At 54.6% G+C, this 21,982-nt stretch overlaps 11 protein-coding genes across 11 annotated transcripts; 5 read left to right on the top strand and 6 right to left on the bottom strand.

The window, feature by feature from the left end:
• Positions 1–220: 220 nt before the first annotated feature.
• On the bottom strand, positions 221–2,719 carry N7510_009187 (SLM1 family PH domain-containing protein; the record flags this gene model as incomplete). The annotated part of the gene is given in 5 exon segments (XM_056981112.1): positions 221–1,277; positions 1,328–1,665; positions 1,717–2,204; positions 2,255–2,462; positions 2,480–2,719. 5 exon segments carry the CDS (start codon positions 2,717–2,719, stop codon positions 221–223), a joined length of 2,331 nt encoding a protein of 776 aa, XP_056831321.1.
• Positions 2,720–3,658: 939 nt separating this feature from the next.
• On the bottom strand, positions 3,659–4,456 carry N7510_009186 (Tim17/Tim22/Tim23/Pmp24 family protein; the record flags this gene model as incomplete). The annotated part of the gene is made up of 4 exons (XM_056981111.1): positions 3,659–3,753; positions 3,818–4,012; positions 4,098–4,217; positions 4,273–4,456. The coding sequence occupies 4 exons, from the start codon at positions 4,454–4,456 to the stop codon at positions 3,659–3,661; spliced, it is 594 nt and encodes a 197-aa protein (XP_056831320.1).
• A 439-nt stretch (positions 4,457–4,895) lies between these two features.
• On the top strand, positions 4,896–9,100 carry N7510_009185 (ubiquitin-specific protease UBP2; the record flags this gene model as incomplete). Its single annotated transcript, XM_056981110.1, has 9 exons — positions 4,896–4,917; positions 4,999–5,756; positions 5,810–6,023; positions 6,077–6,122; positions 6,172–6,572; positions 6,625–6,713; positions 6,763–7,871; positions 7,916–8,517; positions 8,565–9,100. 9 exons carry the CDS (start codon positions 4,896–4,898, stop codon positions 9,098–9,100), a joined length of 3,777 nt encoding a protein of 1,258 aa, XP_056831319.1.
• Positions 9,101–9,301: 201 nt separating this feature from the next.
• N7510_009184 (uncharacterized protein) lies at positions 9,302–9,517 on the top strand (the record flags this gene model as incomplete). Its single annotated transcript, XM_056981109.1, has 1 exon — positions 9,302–9,517. One exon carries the CDS (start codon positions 9,302–9,304, stop codon positions 9,515–9,517), a length of 216 nt encoding a protein of 71 aa, XP_056831318.1.
• Positions 9,518–9,722: 205 nt separating this feature from the next.
• N7510_009183 (3-oxoacid CoA-transferase) lies at positions 9,723–11,335 on the top strand (the record flags this gene model as incomplete). Its single annotated transcript, XM_056981108.1, has 2 exons — positions 9,723–10,965; positions 11,022–11,335. The coding sequence occupies 2 exons, from the start codon at positions 9,723–9,725 to the stop codon at positions 11,333–11,335; spliced, it is 1,557 nt and encodes a 518-aa protein (XP_056831317.1).
• A 338-nt stretch (positions 11,336–11,673) lies between these two features.
• N7510_009182 (ubiquinol-cytochrome c reductase complex assembly factor 2) lies at positions 11,674–12,060 on the bottom strand (the record flags this gene model as incomplete). Its single annotated transcript, XM_056981107.1, has 2 exons — positions 11,674–11,991; positions 12,046–12,060. 2 exons carry the CDS (start codon positions 12,058–12,060, stop codon positions 11,674–11,676), a joined length of 333 nt encoding a protein of 110 aa, XP_056831316.1.
• Positions 12,061–12,348: 288 nt separating this feature from the next.
• Positions 12,349–13,608, top strand: N7510_009181 (metal homeostatis BSD2 family protein; the record flags this gene model as incomplete). The annotated part of the gene is made up of 3 exons (XM_056981106.1): positions 12,349–12,372; positions 12,466–12,966; positions 13,024–13,608. 3 exons carry the CDS (start codon positions 12,349–12,351, stop codon positions 13,606–13,608), a joined length of 1,110 nt encoding a protein of 369 aa, XP_056831315.1.
• Positions 13,609–14,150: 542 nt separating this feature from the next.
• On the top strand, positions 14,151–16,255 carry N7510_009180 (uncharacterized protein; the record flags this gene model as incomplete). Its single annotated transcript, XM_056981105.1, has 2 exons — positions 14,151–14,293; positions 14,401–16,255. 2 exons carry the CDS (start codon positions 14,151–14,153, stop codon positions 16,253–16,255), a joined length of 1,998 nt encoding a protein of 665 aa, XP_056831314.1.
• Positions 16,256–17,049: 794 nt separating this feature from the next.
• mpkA (mitogen-activated serine/threonine-protein kinase SLT2) lies at positions 17,050–18,531 on the bottom strand (the record flags this gene model as incomplete). The annotated part of the gene is made up of 5 exons (XM_056981104.1): positions 17,050–17,684; positions 17,739–18,053; positions 18,107–18,173; positions 18,223–18,355; positions 18,419–18,531. The coding sequence occupies 5 exons, from the start codon at positions 18,529–18,531 to the stop codon at positions 17,050–17,052; spliced, it is 1,263 nt and encodes a 420-aa protein (XP_056831313.1).
• A 1,429-nt stretch (positions 18,532–19,960) lies between these two features.
• N7510_009178 (uncharacterized protein) lies at positions 19,961–20,566 on the bottom strand (the record flags this gene model as incomplete). The annotated part of the gene is made up of 1 exon (XM_056981103.1): positions 19,961–20,566. The coding sequence occupies one exon, from the start codon at positions 20,564–20,566 to the stop codon at positions 19,961–19,963; it is 606 nt and encodes a 201-aa protein (XP_056831312.1).
• A 71-nt stretch (positions 20,567–20,637) lies between these two features.
• On the bottom strand, positions 20,638–21,309 carry N7510_009177 (uncharacterized protein; the record flags this gene model as incomplete). Its single annotated transcript, XM_056981102.1, has 1 exon — positions 20,638–21,309. One exon carries the CDS (start codon positions 21,307–21,309, stop codon positions 20,638–20,640), a length of 672 nt encoding a protein of 223 aa, XP_056831311.1.
• Between the last annotated feature and the right edge of the window lie 673 nt (positions 21,310–21,982).

The following is a 21,982-nucleotide window of genomic DNA, read 5'->3' as shown; positions in this document are numbered from 1 at the left end:
CCCATCGAGGGAATCAAGAAGTACCGAACCGACACACATACACGCACATCCAGAAACGAACGCCGGCGACAAGGGCCTAGGATGGGAGGAAACGAGGGGACCAAAACGCCTAAAAGCAAGCTAGGCCGGATTGTAAAAGGCACAATAGGTATACACAAGACGGCGTGCAGCGCACGAGAGGGGAAATAAAAGACAAGAGAAGTGAGAAAGAAGGCGAGAATTATGCTGCCACGTTGGTCGGCGGGTAGCGGCCGGGAATCTTCATGTCCATCGTGGCCATGCTGTCGGTCTTTGGACGGAAGGGGAGCGCGCCGTCGCCCATGCCCGGGGATTTCTGGGCCAGGGACGATTCCTCGTCCACCGAGGTGGCCATGGTGTTGTTCGTGTAGTCGGTCACGTTCGTGTTGGTGGGCACGGTCGACACGCTCTCGCGGCGAGCCTGAGGCGGAGCCGAGTTCTCCCGCCGTCCAGACCGATCAACCATGCCGGCAGCCACTAGGGGGGTGTGGTCTCCATCCGATCGAACCTCCCGGTCATCGACGGTGGAGTCAGTCGGGTTGTACTTCCGCTGTTTGGCGGCAATGGCGGCCGGGCCGATCCAGTCACCGTAGTAGCTGTCGTGTCTTTCCACACGGGCCCGCGAGGATTCGCCTCCATGGGAGGCCGGAGCAACACCATCGACCGTATTGGGTTCGAATCCTCGTTGGGAAGAAGAGCTTGCCGGAGCTGCAGACCCGTCTGGCATCCCACCCGCGGCGGCCAAGACCTCCTTGTCAACGGAACCATCACCGCTAGATGGCGACAAAGGTGCCTGCATATGTCGATCAATTTGGACATCGCTGGGGAATGCACCACCGGGCTGACGGGGTGCAGAGGTTGGTCGCTCACCCGCCAAAACCATCGATCCGGAATACGGAGTGCGGTCGGCTTCGTCTTCTTCCATTGCTCCGTCACTGCTGTAGGACATGCCGCTCACACTTCGGACGTGGCGTCGGACAAAGGCATTGCGAGCCTCGCCCGTCTTGTTGATCAGGCTCTCAATGTCCTCATACCACGACATCATGGTCTCGTGCGACTCGGCCCGGAACACCCACGAGTGGCCCCGGTGCATCGCACCAGTCTGGCGACCCTTCAGCATGAACTTGTGCGAGCTCGAGTCCGGCTGCGAGTGCGAGCTGAGCTTCTGCTCTGGCAGGTACAATGACATCACCGGAGTTTGCCATGCCACGCGATCGGCCGACTTGAACTCGTGGAGGTGAGTCGGCGACAAGACATACCTGGTATGGCTTAGTGAGAGGAAATTTGGATCCAAAGGGAGATTACTCACCAGCCAGGAGTATAACTCTTGAGATACTTGCTCTTGCGCTCCAGCATCCCAGCTCGGACCTCTGCAGCGGCGGGGTGATCTCTGCCGGGGTAGACGATATTCTCCAAATGCCGTAGTGGGATGCGAGGGTCGACCAGTTCGTCGGTCCCGGCGACAAACGAGTTCCACTCGTAGTCCTGGGGAATTGAGATCGGGCCCACTCGCAGCTTCTCGATGGTGTCATAGGTCTCGTCGGCCTCGCGTCGGAGGATGCTGGCATAGGCATTGTAGGCCTTCTGGATCTCGCTGACCACGATGGACTCGAGCTCCCGACCCGAGTTTTCGAGGTTCAGGTATGCCTAAAAGGGCTGTTAGCTACATGCGTGGTCAGCTGAGGTGGGCGGACCAACCCGATGCAAATAGTTCTCCTCCTCAATCTGCTTCTCGACCTGCCGTTCGACACTGAGTCGCAAGATGAATGGATCACCTTTGCCCGCCGTCGCAGACGGATCGGTATCCACGAGACCGAGGGCCTCTTGCAAGTTGCGGACCGACTTGCGCGTGCCATCCAGCTCCTTCTCGACCGAATTCTTGAAATCCCCCGCCAGGTTCTTGATCTCCTTGGTCTTCTTCTGCAGGTCGCTGCGCAGACCCGTCAATTGGCTGATCACCTCCATCTCGACCTCGACGGCCTTGTTGGCCTCCGTGTACCCTTGGCGGTGGAAATCTCGGAGGATCTCGGTCGCATCGGCCAGCCCACCGGATTGCAGGAATGCGGGTGGGATCGCCTGGTTGCCGATAACATGGGAGGCAGATAAGAATAGCTTGGATCTGGTCTCATAGGATTTTTGGACTTCTTTGAAGAAGAGAATCAGATCTTTGAGGACCTTCCGCCAGGCTAGGAAGCAAGTTAGCAAGAGTGAAATTCATCGGGATGAAGTGACACACCTTGGAAGCGGTTGGACAGCACCTCGGTCGGGTTGCCGGTGGTGGGAATCGGGATGGTGAACGCGCTGTTAGCGTCCTCGGTGCCATCGCTGTATTTCTCACGGTCGCCCAAGCTCAGACTCCTCACGCTGCCGGCGCGCATACTGCGGCGACTGCCATTGCGTCGCAGACTCCCTTGCGGCTCAGGGAGGGCTTCTTTTTCAGGGTGCTCGATCGGGAGGGCACCGGCGATCGGGCCCGCGACATTTGCGACGCAGACCGCTGCATTCCTGCGCCGTCCAGCATGAGGGAGCTGCGCCGGCTGGCTGCGTCGAAGTCCTCCCGGAAGCGCGGGTTGTGGGCCATCTGGGGTTGGTCAGGCATCGAATTGCTGCCGACGTAGGAACTGGGTCTCGAGGATCGGGAGAAGCCGCGCACCGACTCGTGCGGCAGATAGTCCTGCACGGGCGTCTGGGGCCCAGCCATGGCAGGGAGAAACGTGGGCGACGCAAGGGAGGAGCGCGGAGGATAAGGATAGGGAAAGAATCAAAAAGGAGGCGGGGGGAGAGAGGGAATAGTTCAGGGTAAGCCGGTCACTAGTATAGCGCGGGGCTGGTTACCTGGCGAACGGATTTAGTAACTAATAGTATGGTGAGCAGGGGATAAATGCAAGAAAAGGGGAGATTGGAAGCTAAAAACGAAGATTTCCGGTACCTTCGTAGCTCGGGGTGAGAGGGGGAACGTGAGATAGATGACGTCTTCGAGGCCTGGAGTCGTGATGACAAGCCGGGAAGGCCGGAGAGGGGGGCGCGTTGACGTATGGAACCGGAAGTAATGGCCGGGCGGATGTCGTGGTTATAGTGGGAGTCCCTCGCATCGCCTGGAGTAGAAGCATCACCACTTGGGACCTCCCCAGGTCATATGTATCTGCCTAGGCGCGGGCTCACATGGAGGACACCCCTGATCGTCGCGATGATCGTGACGTTCGAAGGAACCACAGTTCTTCACTAACATCCCCTAGCGATTAGTGTATCGATCCAGAGTGCCGCAGCCAAAGAACAACCCTGGACAGCCTGGGGAAAGGCCGTGGCACGTTTTGCGCCGCCGTGGGATATTCGGTTGGCCGCTATGATTGGACGAGGCCCTATCTCGACTACCGGGGATAAATGTAAATATTATTTCTCGTTAACAACACCGTATACCCGTCATACACTAGCTCTACCTCTCAATGAAGGAGAGTAAGGCATCCTCCACTTACTTCCTACCGAAATAGGTAATTGTGCACCTATCACCACCTGAACCATCTACGTCTCTCCACACCGCCCATCAGAGAAAATGCAAACAGAAGAAAAATCGGATTGTCGGATCCGGCATGCTAGAGGCGACGGGGTAATTTACAAAGCGACACAAATAAAAGAAACCACTTTATGATGCGGGAACCGGCGATGTGGGGACCTCGATGCCGTACGCCTCCTTGAGCCGCTCCCGGCGTCGCTCCTCGTAGTTGGGGCCGTAGATACCTGCCGCAGGTCGAGTTAGCTCAGTTGTGAATCAAATCGGGGCCGCTATATGCAAACAACATACCCCGTCCTTCGCCCAGCTCGGCAAATGTCTGCTCGGCCGGAGTCCGGTAGTTCGTCCGCAGCTGCTGTCGGCGGTCGAACTCATCCACCTCTGTGTTCTTCTTGTATCCAAACAGGCTACCCCCTGTGTACTCGAAGGCGGTCATGGCGGTCGACAGCGCGACGCCATAGCCCAACAGGGCGGGGAAGGTGCGGACTAGACACGCATCAGCCAAGAGACCTTCAATTCTCCAAGACACCCCTTCACCCGGAGTGCATTCATCCGGAGTGACACAACATACCTCGCAGTCCCAGAAGAGCACCCGAAAAGAAGCCACCCAGGGCAACGTTGTACGGATCCTCCTTCTCCCGCAAGTTGGCCGAAGCTGTCTTCACAAACTCATAGGTACCCCCCATCGCCGCTAGAGATCTGCGTCAGAATTGACCCGCCACACTGTTTAGGCCATTCATTCATACCGAAGATTCCGATGGTGCCTCCACTGCGCATGAACACGCCCAGCGGGCCGACGTTCCTTTTGGTCAGGGTGTTCTGGACAGCCGAGGCAAACAGACCTGCACTGCCCGTGAGCAGAGTGGCCTTCAATGCCCCCGAGATGGCATCCTTGGGATGATAGTGGTGGTCTTCCTCGTGGTGAGCCATGACTGTGTGGGGGAAGAGACGTAGCAGGGATGGACTGAGGTGTCGTTGGGTGTGGATTTTGGCCTGTTTCTGCTGGCCCTCACCGCCTGGCTCACCGCTGGAGGGTCAATGGAGCGAGCTCCAGGTATACCGTGTGTTGCTGGTGCTTTGCCTTGTCTCTTCATTTTCTCACGCGTCTTCTGCTTTATTTGTTGGTCCAGCTGTTTCCCGTCTCCTGCTCAATGCCATACAAGTGCTGTACGCGACGTTGACCCCCCACCACCTCGCTCGCCCGGTGCTCACGGGCTCCCCGCTGCACCTGTTGCTCCGGAGCTCGTTCATCGCGGGTGGGTGGACTGCGCGCTCCGCTGTGCACACCCTGCCGCCTCTCGCTTCTCAGTACTGTCAGATTCACGCTAGACAGGAGCTTGCGGTTTCTCCAGATAGACCAACCTGACAAATGGCAGTTCCTCAGCGAGCAGGTAAGTTGCCTGGTGGAGGATGACCACCACCAGTGTCTGCAGCCAGAAGGTGGCTAATATGAATTTTCCCACCAAATATAGGCAAGACGGCGCCTCGCCTCGTGCAGGACATCCTACTCTACGATCCCGCACACCCTTCAAGCACTGGCCGGAATCTCCTCTCCGAAGTACCCCCAGTCTACCCCGAACGCTACAATGGAGCACTGGGTTTCTTATCGCCCTCAGCCTGTCGCCACAACTATGTGACGAAACCCAACCAGACCTTTCACACTCCGGAAGACCAGAAACGGCGTCCAGGCTGCATGTCCAAAGTGCATGCCATGTGTACCAAATGCCGTTGCCATGTCCAGATTGTGGTGAACTACACAAATGGCATGAACACCTTCTCCCAGAATCTGGAGGGCCATATCCATCACCTTGTCTACAAGTCAGGAAGACAAGCGGGTGGAAGTACAAGTGCAGAGGTCACTCCCAAAGGGCAGCTGGCAGAGACATTCCACTATCAGTGCTCCAACCTTTCATGCCCGGCCATCGTCTCCCTGCGAATCCTTTCTCCTCTCCTATCTCCTGAACTGGTGCATCTATTGACTGACCAGAATGTGATTCGCAAACGGGCTCAAGAGGCAATGGCGGCTCAGCCTGAGCGCCTGGAGGGCATGGCCTGTCCGAGCTCGGCCACGGTCCTCGACAACCTGCGTCTATATGTCAGCAATACTCTCAAATCTGGCCAGCCTAGCAAGGCCATTACCGCAACCAACAAGAGGTTTATGCTCAGCTTTGGTGTGGATGGGATGCCCTGTCAGAAACTGTTTGAGTTTCTCAATTTCACCTACCAACAGGTATGACCTTGCCTCCTCGTTATCTGGAGACGTCTTTATTAATATCATTTCAGGAGAACAATACCTGGCAACCTCCCCAGCCGGACCCCAGTGCGAAAACAGAGTCGCCCTACCAAGACACAGACTGTATCTTTCTCGATAACATCGTTCATGAACTGCTGGCTTTGATAGACAGCCGGCCTTCTTCGGAAAAGAAAGGATTCGATCCCCTCCCTCGGTCTGCCTCCGCAACGAACGATATGCTTTATGCAGTGGAGGCTCTTGACTGTTTGTGTATACTAATCCTAAATGCCAGATGTCATGGCTGATTGTGTTTTCAGATCCCAAATCACTCAGGGTCAATGAATTTGACATGCCACCCGCCCCGTTTGTCTCCATCCCTCTTAAGGCTAGCCAATTCTAACCAACTCTACAGATTTTATGAAGACTTGGGAGCCGTGGAAGATATGGCTTCATCCATGATTGTGGAAGCGTTCAATCGCCAGGTCTCGGTCGATCCGGCCAGAACACCGTTGTATCTCCGATGCCTCAAGTCGATTGCCACCCTTCGTGGTGGTGCTGACTGGGAAATCATCGACCAGGCTGTTCAGTTTGCCTACTCAGAAGGCAAATACACGGACGAGGATGTTGCGGATGCATACAAGTACTTTGGGCTTAACGGTGATGATCCCAATCTCACCGAGGACATCATCATTAAAACCTTCTACGTGTTCATCGGCTCCACGGCCCAAGCACAAGAAACCGAGGCGCGCCAACAACTGTGGCGGATCGGTCACAGCAGACGGAGCGAGCGCATCCAATCTGCGTCTGAAGATCGTGAGTCAAATCCACTATCACCTTTCGTGCATTTGCCAACGATTTCTCCCAGGCGTATCCAACGCCGAACAAGCACAGATTTACCTTGGAGTCGACGATCAAACCCCGGATGACTTTATTATCACCATGTACACGGCGAAGGTATGCTCTTTGGTGGGTTATGTCGTGTCAGTCTAACTGTATGGAAAAGGTCAACGACAACCCGACTAGCCGAGAATTGGCGAACCGCGCGGTCAACCTCATTGCTGAATCTAGAAATTCAGTTGCGCTGAAACATTTCGTTGACACTGGTGAAACCGTTGCGGGTGAAATGGACGTTAGCGATGCCTATCGCTTACTCCAGATTCCAGACCGGACCGCTGATGAAGGTGCAATTGTCGCAGCCTACACAATCTGCGTGGATGACAACCCCGAGAACGCCGAGAAATACAATTACGCCCTGAGCATCATAGCCAAGGATATGGATAGCCCGTTGCTCAAGAACATGGCTGGCATATCTACCGAGTCCAGTCGCAACTTGGCGGAGTGGCCTGTTGGTCTGCAGAACATCGGGAACACATGCTACCTCAACAGTCTTCTCCAATTTTACTTCTCAATCCGCCCCTTCCGGGACATGGTTCTGGATTTTGAGACCTTCCAGATGGACCTGAATGACCAAGCCAGCTTGGATCACAAGCAGGTGGGATCTCGCAAGGTGATGAAGAAAGAGGTTGAGCGGTCGTTGCGATTCCTTCGGGAACTTCGTACCCTGTTCAATGATATGATTACCTCTCCGCAGTCTTCGGTCACGCCTGGCCAAGAGCTCGCTCGGTTGACTTTGATCAGTCCCAGTAACGAAGCGGCCATTCGCCGCAGATCGACCATCTCTGCTGGAATGTCGCAGGGTCTCGGTGATATCGGTGGAGCGCCCATTTTCGGACCGCTTGGCCCTCCGCAGCCCATTCAGGCTCAATCTGCGCCCGCAAAAGACTCGATGATAAGCGACGTGGATAGTGAGGCGACCTTGGTTTCCGAAAACACGGCTGCGCTGCCAGAGGGACACGAAAAGGCGGAGCCCAAGTCTGAAGGCAACTCGAAACCCGATACCGATGACGCGAAGCCCGAGTCCCCTCATCAGCCCCCGCTGCCTCCGCGATCTTCTCCAGAGGTTGATCGACAGAAACAGTTGATCGAGGAAGTGGAGATCGGTGCCCAACAGGATGTGACGGAGGTGATTAACAATGTTCTCTTCCAAAGCCAATGCGCCATCAAGCCTCGAGATGTTGCCAAGGATGGCGAGCAGCTCGACCAGATCAAAGAGTAAGTGCTCCTGGACCATAAAGTCGTTTCTAACACGTGTATAGTTTATTCTACGGGCGCACCCGATCCTACATCTCCACTGAAGGTGGTACCCGATCTAAAGAAGAGTGGTGGGCTGATATCAAAGTCGATGTGGCCAGTGGATCGCGAGATATCTATGCTGCCATTGACGGAGCCTTCGATGTCCAGAAGATCAACGTTGAAAATGCTGAGGCGGAGCAATTTGGGTCTATCAGCAGGCTGCCTCCCGTTCTTCAGATCCAAGTCCAGCGAGTTCAGTTTGATGCGGTGAAGAAAAGTTCCTTCAAATCGACTAACCACCTGGAGTTGCTCGAGACCATCTATCTGGACCGTTACATGGATACCCAGAAGCCGGAGATCGTGAACCGGCGTCGTCAGTGCTGGGAGTGGAAGCGTGCTGTTAAGTCGCTCGAAGCTCGTCGCGCCGAGCTCCTGCGGAAAGATCTTTCCTCAACTGCAGAGAATGGTGGAGAAACAAGCATGGAGCAGCTATTCTGGAACACTCAAACTGCCCTTCAGGAACTCGATCAGGACATTGACTCTGACGGACCCTCGGAGGAGGTCAAGTCCACTTTGCCTAATGAACTCGAGCAGGTCTCTGGGACCGCAAAGGAAGAGCTCTGCGGTTAGTGCCGCCCCCTCAAAGAGACTGGCAAAGCTGACTCGTTATAGCCGTCGAGCAAGAGATCAAAGACACCCAAGCCATGATCTCCAGCCAATTCGCCGACTACCGCAACCTTGCGTACCAGCTGTATGCCGTCTTCGTGCACCATGGCTCCGTCACGTTCGGCCACTACTATATCTACATCTACGACTTCCAGAAGGACATCTGGCGCAAGTACAATGACGAGTATGTGACTGAAGTACAGAACCTGGACGAGATCTTCAAAAACGACAAGGACCACAACCCACCCACCCCCTACTTCCTCGTGTACGTCAACAAGAACATGAAAGATCGTCTCGTCGACCCCGTCTGCCGCGAAGTCGTCGAGTCCATGCCCGAAATGATGGATTCGACTCCTCCCACGACAACTGCCATGCAGGGCGTGCATGTCTCCAAGCCCTCGGACGACCTGATGGATCTCGACCCGCCGTCGTATGATGAAGCATCGTCGGGCCCCAGCGCACCAGGTATGGAAGCAGACGCGCACGCCCAACCCAAGTCCCAGTGGCAGCGCCATATGGCTGACAATGGACAATACTGGTAGATTCCGGCGACAACCACGATAATCCCCGCAAGCGAAAGAGTGTTGACGCGGCGGATGGACAGCTTACATGATTGATCCATGTTGACCCCCGGACTTTGTTTTTCTGTGTTCAGAGTTTGCATCGGAGCGATTTCCACAGGTCTATTTCTTTGTCTATGATTATGACTGTATACATACATCCCTATGTTGAAGATACCAAGCATGTTCGAGTTCTGTCAGCCTATCCTACACTACATGGAGGATCCACTACTGGGTTTGCGGCGGCCCGCCTGCCCGCCTGCTTGCCGCACGCCGTGCCGAAGCGTCGGAAGCTTAGTCAGCGGCTCTGAAAGAACAAAAGAGCAGAATAGCTGTAAATGGACGGACACGGAATATTTGGAGGTCAGTAGACGAAGGGATGGTGTCTATGGCATCTAGAGGTTCAATCTCAGCTATTTTATTAATAAAAAATATAGAAAAACGTGGTCGCATGCTCATCTTCAATAATCCGGGGTAGTCCCGTTCCCACCCGCCGGTCGGATAGCAGGGGAGAACGCATTGCCGAGCGCATCTTTATATTGCTGGGTCCGCCGCTTTCCCAGGATTTACTCCCCCATTTCCCTTCCCTCCCCATTCACTTACCATGCCTTCCCAAGTGGCCACGTGCTTGCGCATTGCGCGGCAGTTCTCCGCCGAGCCGGCCAAGCACCAGCGCTTCCTCGCGCGCACCTTCTCCAGCAGCGTGCGCCGATGCGAGATCAACAAGGTGTTCCCGTCTGCGGAGGAGGCGATCAAGGACATGAAATCCAACTCAACCCTGCTGGCCGGTGGATTCGGGCTTTCCGGCGTGCCGGACACGCTGATCAACGCCGTGCGGGCCAACTCGTCCATCACCGGCCTGACTGTGGCGAGCAACAACGCCGGCGTGGACGGCTCCGGACTGGGTCTGCTGCTGCAGTCTAAGCAGATCAAGAAGATGATTGCCAGCTATGTTGGCGAGAATAAGACCTTCGAGCGCATGTACCTCACCGGTGAGATTGAGCTAGAACTCACGCCGCAGGGTACCCTCGCTGAGCGCTGTCGCTCTGGTGGCGCCGGTATCCCGGCTTTCTATACTCCGGCGGCGTTTGGTACTGTCGTGCAGACAGGCGACCTGCCGCTCCGACACAACAGCGACGGCACCGTGCAGCTGTACAGCAAGGCCAAGGACACCAAGGTGTTCGACGGTAAGAGCTATGTCATGGAGGAGTCGATCAAGGGCGACTACGCCTTCGTCAAGGCCTGGAAGGCCGACAAGCTGGGTAACTGCCAGTTCCGGTATGCGGCAGCCAACTTCAACGGTGCCATGGGCCGCAACGCCAAGATGACCATCGTTGAAGCCGAGCATATCGTTGAGCCCGGCGAGATTGAACCCGCCGCCATCCACCTGCCCGGTATCTACGTCAAGCGCGTCATCCAGAGCACCACCGAGAAGAAGATTGAGAAGTTCACCTTCGCCAAGGAGGAGGGCGCCGACACCTCCGCACTGGGCTCCGGAGACACCGCCAACAAGCGCGAGCGCATCGTCCGCCGCGCAGCAAAGGAGTTCAAGAACGGCATGTATGCCAACCTGGGTATCGGCATGCCCATGCTGGCTCCCAACTTCGTGGATTCTTCCGTCGAGGTCACTCTGCAGTCTGAGAACGGTATTCTCGGCCTAGGCCCGTACCCCAAGAAGGGCGAGGAGGATGCCGACCTTATCAACGCCGGCAAGGAGACCGTCACTCTCAAGCCTGGCGCGTCTTGCTTCGGCAGCGACGAGTCCTTCGGCATGATCCGCTCTGGCCGTATCGACCTGACCATCCTGGGTGCTATGCAGGTCAGCGCCAAGGGCGATCTGGCCAACTGTAAGTTTCTTTTGCTCGTTCTTTACAACGCACTTTATTCTAACATGTCTCTTCAGGGATGCTCCCCGGCAAGATCAAGGGCTTCGGCGGCGCCATGGACCTGGTCTCCAACCCGGCCGCCACCAAGGTCGTCGTGACCATGGAGCACACCGACAAGAAGGGCAACCCCAAGATCGTCAAGCAGTGCGAGTTCCCGCTGACTGGCCCGGCCTGCGTCAGCCGCATCATCACCGACCTCTGCGTGTTCGACGTGGACTTCACCAGCGGCCTGACTCTGATTGAGATCGCGGACGGCGTTACCGTCGAGGAGGTCAAGGCCAAGACTGAGGCGCCCTTCAAGGTGGCCGAGGACCTGAAACCCATGCTGTAAAACGTGATTTCAAATTCTGAAGCGTGCATTCGGGGTTGGCTCTTTTTGCATTCATATCAAGTGCCTGATCTGAGCATCGACTACAGTTAACGACTGTACCATTGTATATAGCGAGTTATTTACACTCCCTCGATTCTGAGGGAGGGGAGTTGGTTTATTTTTATTGGACTTCATCTTCAAATTTGTTTCGTTCGTCTGGTATCAAGAAAAGACGAGTAGTGTAACAGGACAAAAAACAAGTAAAAATAGTATACATATAAGACAACCCGCCAAACCCCATCGCCTGCGCGAGGGAAGAACACCAGAAATGAAAAGATACATAGCTCATACACTATCCATCACCTCAACCGGAGGATCCCACCCACCCGCTTCCGTAACCGCCCAAACCAATCCCGGTTGGGCGCCTCGTCGAACTCGCGGATGAGATCGTCGTAGTGGTCTGGGTTGCTTGCTGGGTGCCGCAGTTTCGGGGATAGCGGGTACCGGCGCGCGTAGCGGTCATCTAGGAGGGAGGAGAGGGCGCTGACAGAGGAGTCTGGGAGTGCGGTTGGCTTGTCGATGCGCGACTGCAGATAGGACTGGATGGAGACGGAGGCCGGGCGGACATTATCGATGGGCCAGTGTTTGAGGAGATGGGTGAGGCGAGACGGGAGGGTCTGGACGGTTGTTAGTTTTTCAATGAGATAGTATTGGCTACTGTGTAGACATACCGTCGGTTTCGACATGGTGGCAGGTGGTGGATGGCAAAGGACGAAGCTGCGCCGGCTGATCTTTCCGAGCTGCCTGGATGAATGCCTGGCGCCTCAGGCGCCTCACCGCCCCCCGTGATTGCGCCGCCCTTCTAGCCATCTCGACTCTCTCATCTCCCTTCTCCCTCATCCCTAACGCCTCACCTCCATCACGCCCTCGTTTGTCCTTCCTTCCTCCCTTCTCCTAATCATATCGTCGTTTTTTTGTCTTTTGTTTTCTTTTCCTTCTGGCCTTTTTCCGGTCGCTCCGCCGCTCAGCTCGTCATGAGCTCGCAGCGCTATCAACGGGTATGATCACCATCACCCATCCGCCCCCTCCGCTGATCCTCATCAGCCCAAGAGAGAGAGAAATAGTGAAACTGACATAAATACAATCATCAGGTCAACGCCCACGATGAAGAGGAAGGGCCACATTCCTATCCGTTGAACCCAGCCCGGTCCGATCTCACCCCCTCTTCTCCGCCTCCCTCGTTCCGATCTCGTTCTGTCTCGCCATCCTCGAGACGTCTGCTACACGGCGACGACCCGCTCCGGAACGATGAGGACCAGACGCTGGCGGATGCCTTTGACGATGAAGATGGATCCGACGACGATAATGAAACCGACGATAGGCAGCTGTTGATGCGAGGAAACCCGAACTCCCGCTCAGTCGATGATAATAGTAATAACGGCTCTGGCACTCCGGCGTCCTCGTCCGATTCTATGGGCGGGCAGCAGGATCAGACCCGGGCTCCCGGCATTTTACGGCGGCCGACGATACTACCGTCTTTTAGTACGCCTGGCTCGGGAGGTAGTCGGTCAATTACGGCGTCGAATGATGGTGTCTTTGCCAACCTGTCCGCTAAGCCGGAACGAGGCGAGAAGAATGAGGATCTCCCTCCAGTAAGTTGAGGTCATATGTCGTGAAAATGTGGGTTTGCTGACGGTTTTGGTGTCTAGTCATATGAAGAAGCCGCTGCCGATGCGACGCCCCCATATTGGGAGACCACGATCGTTGCGCCCGGTATCTCATCCGACGAAGTCTACGTCGATGGACTACCTGTCGGATCGGTGTTCTCTTTTGTGTGGAACGCAATGATTTCCATGTCCTTCCAGCTGGTCGGTTTCCTGTTGACCTATCTCCTACACACCACCCACGCCGCAAAGAACGGCAGCCGAGCGGGCCTCGGTCTCACCCTTGTCCAATATGGCTTCTATATGAAAGGCGGCAATGACAGCGATGCCGACGGCGGAGGCGGGGGCCAATATGGAAGCACGCCACCCGATCCCAACAGCCACAGCTTCGATCCGAACACCGTTGGCGAGACCTCGGGCGGCGGCGGTGATGGGGGCGCCGTGACCGCCATCAGCACTAGCGAATGGATCTCGTACGTCCTGATGATTGTCGGCTGGTTTATTCTCATTCGCGCCGTCAGCGACTTCCTTCGCGCCCGGCGTCACGAGCAGCTAGTGTTGCAGAGTCCCGACCGTGGACTGGGAGTACCTGTGATCGCAGAGGGTGAGCGGTCCGAGACAGTTGTCTAGATCATTGCACTCTTCCATACATACGAGACTACTTTTTTATTCTTTTTGGGGCACACATGGAACAATGGACCTGGGAATATTGAGCGGCATCATCTGTCGCAGGCGTTGGGACGGAGGGAGTTCCTGTACCGACATCACCGGACTCTCCTTTCTTGCATTTCTAATTTTTTTTCCTTTGGTTTAAGCCATCTTGTTGTCCCTGTAACTACTTGGGAGATACCATGAGCGAATACATATACCGTCCCTTCTGCCCGATCGCGGGTATGCCCAGTCCTGTTCTCGATCCACGACGCGTACTGCGCCACCCGTAGGCAACCTTTTTTCCCTTTCCTCCTTCTTACTTTTGTGTGGCCACGCAAGCCAGGGAGATCTAAGAAAAGGCTTGATTTCCCTCATTGTTGACGGACTGACGTAGCTGTTCCACCCCTCGCGACCTCGGCCGTTGTTCCTATCTATCTGTCTATCCCTTCCACACACATACACATACACAAACACACACTCTCTCCCCATAGAAACCCCAACTGGATCGCGGCCAGTGTCCCATGTCGACCGCTGTTGCTGCCACTACCGCCCAGGGGCCTGTCGAGGCACGCTCGCTGTCGGCCGTAACGGCCATCGCATCCAACCCCCCGCCTATCCGCGCAATCCGACCCAGAAGAAGCTCGACCCGCTGGTGCTGTATATCGTGCGAGTTCCCGGGAGCAAAGGTAAGCTACATAGCTCAGCTGTGATACTGTGATGCTTGAAGTGTCGTAATGTGCCGGAGTGAACCCGTCTGTTCGTCTTATCAAGAAACGAGCTAACGACTGCCCGGACGACAACAACAGACATCTTCCTCTCCCCTCTCAAACCACCTACCAAATCTAGCATCTCGGCCGAAGCTATCAATGCATCCCTTTACTATCTCCACGTCGCGACACCGGATGACGATGCACTGCTACAGCAAGTGGAGCGCGAGCGTGAGGAGCAGGTACAGCTCAGGAAGGAGACGCTGGAGGCTGGAGGCGACAGGGATGATCCTGCGTACCGAGAGTTTGCACGGTTGAACAATGTGCGACGGAAGCCTGTGGGGAAGGTAGAGGCGGATGTGCCAGAGCCGCCGCAGCATCAAGAGCTGCCGCTGCCTCTGGAGGAGCATGCGCCTCCTCCCTCTCTACCCCCGCGACCTGCTCCGATGCCTACGGTCTCGGCGGAGAATGTGTCGTTCCCAGGGACGCCAATTACGACTGCGCAGACTGGGGAACAGTTGATAGCGCGGCGACCTCTGCCTCATCTACCGAACAATGAAGAGTCATGGTCTGGTGCTCCGACGACTGGCGACCCGTCCAAGCAAACCAATCGGTGGAGCACATTCGCCGAACATAGGCACGGTCTGAGGGAGAAGCACGAAGGGCCGGCGGCAGGCCGTCACAGCTTGGACTCCCACAGACCGCCATTACCACCCCGGCACTCCCACGTTCGCCCTGGTTCAGCACAGAGAAGCCCCGGGCAGTCGCCTACTCGACGTCAAACATGCCAGGATAGCCATGCCCCCACAGGCTTCCACATCACGCTCATCCGGCGCGATCCCGCAACCGGGACTCAATGGAACGTGGGGACCATCTCTACGCCGCGGATGAACCGCAATGCCATTGATATCGAGATCTCCACCCCAGGTTATAACCGATTCATTGGCTCAAATGAGCCGCTTTCTCTCGCCGAGGTGGCAGCTAATCTCCCCGCTGCCGCTGGCCGTCCTGGATCCTCGTCAAATATGGCTCCCCCAGCAACCCATCCAAGTGCACAGCCGTCCGCCCCGCGCAAGTTTCACCGCGAGCTCTGCGTCTCGAAACCCTTCGATGAATCTACCGCGCACGGCGCCGACTACGCAGATAGCTCGACAATGTCATCCAGGCTGAAAAGCGGCTACTATGTCTTCTCCTCGCCGTGGAACGGCACCTGCACCTTCTCCAGCAGTGTCAACGGCCGCAGTCTCAAATGCAAGCACATGATATCCGGCCCTGGTGGGAAGATGCCGGCCTTTGGAGATGCCGAGGCGCCTTCAGCCGTGACAGTCGCCGAGCTCCGCTTCAATACGCCCTTCCAGGCAGCCAATCTACATACCCACGTCAACCACGCCTCCCACAAACCACATCCACACCATATCTCGGTCTTCTCACAGAGCCAACACACCGACTTCACAGCCGCAGACATCACCACCACCTCACCAACAGCCCACTCAAAACGTAACTCCTTCTCTCAACTCCTCAACCCAAACACCTACACCCGCCCACGCGCCCAGTCGGGAACCTCTGGGTCTGCAGATACTACCAACAAGAACCATCTCCATCTCCACCGCCGCACATCCCTAAGAACGCCCCGCTTCCCGCGCCAGAACCAATTTCAATTTCCTTCCTCTCATTCGAATCCGCACCACCAGCCCCAGCACCAACATCAACATCATCACAATATGAGCACGAGCAGCGGCGGGCCAGACTCCGACGAGGACCGTCTCGATTTGTCTCTTGCGCGCGAGCCAGCTGGTGGTGGGATGCGTGGGAAGAGCGCGAAGTTGGGCAAACTTGTTGTTGAGGATGAGGGGATTAAGATGCTGGATTTGGTGGTTGCGGCTTGTATGGCTGTTTGGTGGCGCGGATATTATTATTGATCCTAGATGATGGAGGGATGAAATCGTTTGTTTGGGATTGAATTGGCATTGGCATTGATTGGCATGGAAAGAGGCGCTTTTATTTAAGAAGTTACTTGCTTGCATTTTCATCATCACCTTATGTTGAGCGAGCTTCTTCTTTAGCATTTATCAATTAGTTATAGTTAACTAGTGTTCAGGAGGGTTGTTTATTTCCCCTGACTCTGTTCTGTTTCAATTCCACTGTTGAACTTTTGCTCAATTCAAAATCCTCCGCTCCAACTTCTCTCTTTCCCTCCTCTATCTAATCCTGTGGCTCATCCTGCAGACATACAAATGACAAAAAAAGCCCTGCTCGATGAGTACCATCCAACGTAGATAGGCAGACAGACATAGACGTCGACAAGAAAATGACATGAACATGAACCAGCAAGAAACTGTGACAAATCGAAGCAACGGATAACGATAACAACAACAGTGAACACAGAAAGAAGGGGAAACCACACACTCGGGAAATGCGATCCTTGTCCTATCTTTTTTGTCTCAGAGGTACATAAGTAGTATCAATCAATCATCTCTTGTGGCTCATTCATTATATCGACAAGCAGGCCGGAAGGAACGCTGAGTGCTTTGTTTGATGACGAAAAGTTGGAGCAGAAACCCGGACAGAGGCGAAACGGAACGAGACGTGACAAGCATGAACATTGATATGCGCAGAGGGGTAGGGCAAAGGGCAAGGGCACGGGCATAATAAAAAAAGAATATATTCGCCAGCAGATATAATAGCAGACTATCAAACGCACAGAGAAAAAAAATCAATGCTGCACGTCCATGCCGCGCTGCAGCGAGGCCTCCAGATCGTTCGGGGGGCCGCCGCCAAGAACTGCCTCCTGGGGCTTGGGCTCCTCAGTCTTCCAGGCGTGCTGCTGGTTATCCGGGATAGGGATATTAGTCTGCTGTGCCATCTGCTGCTGCTGGGCGGCCTGGGCCTGCGACTGCTGGCGCACAGTAGCGCGGAAGCGGACAACTTCGTCGAGAATCATGCGACGCATCTCCGGGACGTCGTCGACGACTTCGAACTGGAAGTCAAAGGTTGAGGGGCAGGTGGGCTCGTCGGAGGCGTCGTGCCAGATGTGTAGGTAAGGGTGCTCGAGGGCTTCTTCGACAGAGACGCGCGACGACGGGTCAAAGGCCAGCATGCGGTCTAGCAGATCCAGGGCGTCGGGATTGGCGTTCGGGAACAGTCGTTGGAAGACAACCTTGGGCATGAAGGGGAGGTTGCGCACATACTCTTGGGCACGGGGGGATCCGATGCGTGACAGGGTCTCTTCGTTCGGCGTGCCCAGGTAGTGCAGGATCTGATTCAGCTGGTCGACGTAGTCGCGGCCCTTGAAGAAGGGTCGGCCGCCTAGCAGCTCGGCCAGAATGCAGCCCACTGACCACACATCAACTAGACAGTGGTGTTAACAATGGCATGGCCAGAAAGAAAGGGGAGACAACGTACTGGCTTTGGTGTAGCTCTGGAAGCTCAGCATGATCTCGGGCGCGCGGTACCATCTCGTCGCCACGTACTCGGTCATGTACCCGGCGTTCTCCTCCGGGTCGATGGAAAAGCCACGCGCCAGACCAAAGTCACAGATCTTGAGCTCGCAGTCCGCATTGACCAGCAGGTTGCCGGGCTTCAAGTCTCGGTGCAGCACATTGGCCGAATGGATATACTTGAGCCCGCAGAGGATCTGGTAGATGAAGGATTGAAAGTGTGCGTCGGTCAATGGCTGTCCCGAGCGAATGATAGCCGCCAAGTCACATTCCATCAGTTCTGTGATGGTGTTAGAGAGAGAGCATTCGGATGCAACAGGGCAGACTGCCTACCTTCGTAGAGATATGTTTCGTTGAAGTTATCCGGTCGGGGAATGTCCATGTCGTATAGACAAGTGATCTGGCACCGGTCAGCTTCCATCTATCCTCGAGAAAGACAAATCACATACATTGCGGTGGCCACGGAAATGCTGGAGCAGCTTGATCTCCCGCAGAGCCCGCTTGGCCAGGATCTTCTTGCTGAACACATTGGTGACCTTCTTGACGGCGACGCCTTCGCCGGTCTGATTGTTGGTCGCAGCACTGTTCACAGCGAGTGTTAATACTACCATCATCTCTTATGGTTATGTGACCGGGGAACCGCACCAGACAATACCGTATGCGCCCTGGCCCAGCTCCTTGGTGACAGTGTAGTTGTCGTTGACAATAAAGTCCTGGTTGAAAACCTTGAAGACCTTGCGACCTTGCAAATCCGCCATGGTGTCGAGTGTGATCGAAGTGTAGGGGGTGTGAATCGAGAGAAAGGGGGAGCCTCGTAGCGAGTGTGATGGGATTCCAAAGCCCCGCAGTATCGCGCGGGAGATCGAACAGGGGAGGGTTCGCTTCGGGCGCAGGCTACTGCACGGGGGGGGGCAGCAGATAATTTGAATAGTCTGGAAGGATTCGGGTCTGGAAGCGACAGAAATGAGGCTCAATCGAACCTGATGACGTGGAGGGAGGGGAGGGGGGAGGTGGTGGTGGTGGTGGTGATGGTTGGTGGGGAGCGTGAAGGGAGAGGGTGAAGAGAGATGGTGTAGTGAAGAGGCAGGAGAAGAAGAGGAGAACCAGACGGGAGAAGCAGCAGTTGCTGCGCGGAGTCCAGGGACAAAGAGGCCACAACAAGTGAATGAAAACAAGTCCAGAGGGGCTTTTGTCCGAGGGGCAATGGTTAAGTGGAGGCAGAACGTGGGCCAGCCTCGACCGGGTCTGAAACAAACCCTCTCGAGTCGTCACGACTACAAGGGAAACGATGGAACTACCGTACCTGCTACATATTAACAATTACAGATTCGTCCCTCCGATCGCGATCTCGCCGATCCAGCCCTACGAAGAAGGTCCGGTCCATGGATCCCGGAATTAGGGCTGTGGATCCCCGTGGTGCATTTATTTCACTTGTAGTTAACTAACGGTTAGCCCTGACCAAGAATTCTCCAGCCGCCGCTCCTGGCGCACTGTCCGGAGCGTGGCCCGCACCTCGTCCAGGGGGACCATGACACCCGGAGACATGCAAAGAACGAGACAATCTCATTCAAAACGATCTCACGAAAGCCTTGCTAATTTTGAAGTCATCCAAAACTCTTGCAAGGATCGCTGCCTCTTGGGTTATCACTCACCCATTTCCGTCCGTTTCCCCGCGTAGAGCTAGACTCTATCATCTATCGCATTTTTTTCAGTCGTTAGTCGTACGGGACATGGGAACCCTGTCGGGGGCAGAAGAGTCCACTGGTAGGTTGGAAAGGAGGTTTCTCCGTATACTGGAGTTACATGCCCCATCCTTGTACATATAAGAGCCAGATACAGAACCTCTCCTTCCAGCTCAGGAAGGGATAGGCCAGCGATTGATTTTGTTACTTGACAACGGAAGTTGAGCTACCAGTCATGTACTCCCTCACGAATTCTGTGCTCCATCCGAATCTGCTGCAACGAAGCGGGCCGAATTACAGGGTTCAAAATCTTCAAATAGTGGATCGCATCGCCGTGTGACTTGACAACAACACCAGCATCCAGCAACTCCTCAAAAATAATAGATCTGTGACTACAACGCTTCAGTGCCACAGCTTCCCAAGCCTGGAGAATAGGAGGTCGCAGGGTGAATTCCCATGTTCCTCTCCAGGTTAACATAGCAGGCTGCCCTTCCCCAGTTAGCTGTTATCTGAAGAGCATTGCCGATCCCTCTCGTCCATTCCATATCTCCATTAATTTAAGATTCGGCATTTTCATGGCCACCGCTGCCGCTGTCTGGAGCATGTTATCAATCTCAATTGGGCTCTCATCAGGTAGGAGCAGTTGTGAAGTCAGCGCAAGTGAAGTCATGCTGGGCCACTTCCAGGAAGGTTCACAAGACTGGAAGAAGCAGCTGGCATCTACAATAAATGATGCTGAGAGTTTCTCAAGCTTAAGACTAGGTTTGGCGACTGCCCAGCTGACACCAGAGGTCGGGGTTCGGATAGGGTTGCAACCAAAAAAACTACCCGTAAAAGCTGGTGGGTACTGTTGGTTGAAATTCTCGAAGAGTATGAGTCTTTGTAATTTGCTAGAAGCGAGCGATTCAAAAAGTGATCGGAAAGCTAGGTCAAAGATGAAGATTGGTAGATTGTCAGCGGCAAGCAATATAGCAATGAACACATACATGGTAGAGAATGATGAACTGACGCAGCAGTACTCACCTTGATCTGTATATCCCTGCTGAATATCCAACCATTCTCTCCAAGGCTCGTAGTAAATCTCCTGCAGTCTGGGAAGACGGGCAAACATCTGTGCTAATGCAGTTGGCTTCCACCGTCGGCGGTTCTGTTGACGTAGAAGCACACCTGTTATTACTGGGACTAGTGGCAGTTGCTGCCACCACTGGTTTTCCTGATCGTCATCATCAAATGGCCTTCACCCATGATTTCCTCAAAAACTTTGTCGATACCAGCCCTGGGTGGAGGGGAATATTGACTTCCAGCAATCCAACCATGCTGGTGGTCATCCAGTTTGACCAGCATTGACTGCTCTATGGATACATTTAGATCACACTTATCAGAGGGGATATCTGGCCCAAAGGTCAGATATTTGAACCAGTGCTCCGAGTCACTGGGGGAGTGGACACTAATATCAAGCAGCAAGTTGCCATTTGGCTCCCATGTGTTGAGGGTTGAGAACAGGTCCTGGAGTGCTGTGGTAATTAGGGTATTGTCTGTGTTGCTAATCCCCATAATCTCTGGATATTGAAGCGCACACCGGGTGCAATCATATTCCTCGAGTTCCAAGCAAAGCCATATGTAGCGTACAAGAGCCCGATTACGGTGAATAATTGAACCAAAGTCAGCGAGGCGTGACAACGTGATGTTGATTTGGGCGAAATTGTGCTGCTCAATAATCATCTGCCACTCTCGAGACACTGTAGCGAAGCCAGCCAAGCTACAGTCATCCTGCAGTAAGGCTTGCAGGACCAGAATACGGATCTCCGCAGGCAAACAACACCAAGACGTCTTATCAGCTGTCATTAATGACATTGGTGTCACTTTCATGAAGGATGGTAGGAAAGAGGGTCGCTGGGTAACTAGGAGTGGAACAGCTAGTCTTGCGTGACCTCGCTGCTGAGGGACGCAGATTCCACTGCTTAGCAAACGATGAGAATATATGAATCAGGGACGTACTAGGGGTAGTAGTGAATAGTAGTGTAGGTCATAAGTGTATAAGCTAGAAGAAGGAAAGATATCGGTGCAAAGACCATATGTTTTCGATACTAGATACAAGGAGAAAAAGAAGAAAGGGGAGTGGTGGAAGGCAGGGAGATAAATGGGGCGGGTTACATGATTTTTACACAGTAGATGGGGGCTCTTACCAGGGATAGCATATTCCATTTTATTCAGTTGCATCAGGCAGACCGCCGGCTCCCACGTAACGTTACTTAATTAAGCATGGCTCAGATCAGGCTCACTGATCTGCTCAGCGCGTTCAGAGTATCGGGCTCAATTCAGACCCTGATTACTCTACTACATTAGGTATTATATGTGGTATACTTAGTGGAATACACTAGAAAATCCGCATGTATCTCATTTGACTTTTCGTAAATCGGTAACACATATCTCCCTACAGCGTGTTCTCCCACCTATGCTCCTTGCGCAGTGCCCGTAGCTTGGCCCGCATCTCGTCCAGGAGGACCATGACTCCCGGACACAGCAA

This window comes from Penicillium lagena (assembly GCF_028827675.1).
Source record: "Penicillium lagena strain IBT 129212 chromosome Unknown utg000006l_segment0_segment0, whole genome shotgun sequence".
NCBI classification, from domain to species: domain Eukaryota; kingdom Fungi; phylum Ascomycota; class Eurotiomycetes; order Eurotiales; family Aspergillaceae; genus Penicillium; species Penicillium lagena.
This window is presented reverse-complemented; position numbering and strand designations above follow the sequence as displayed.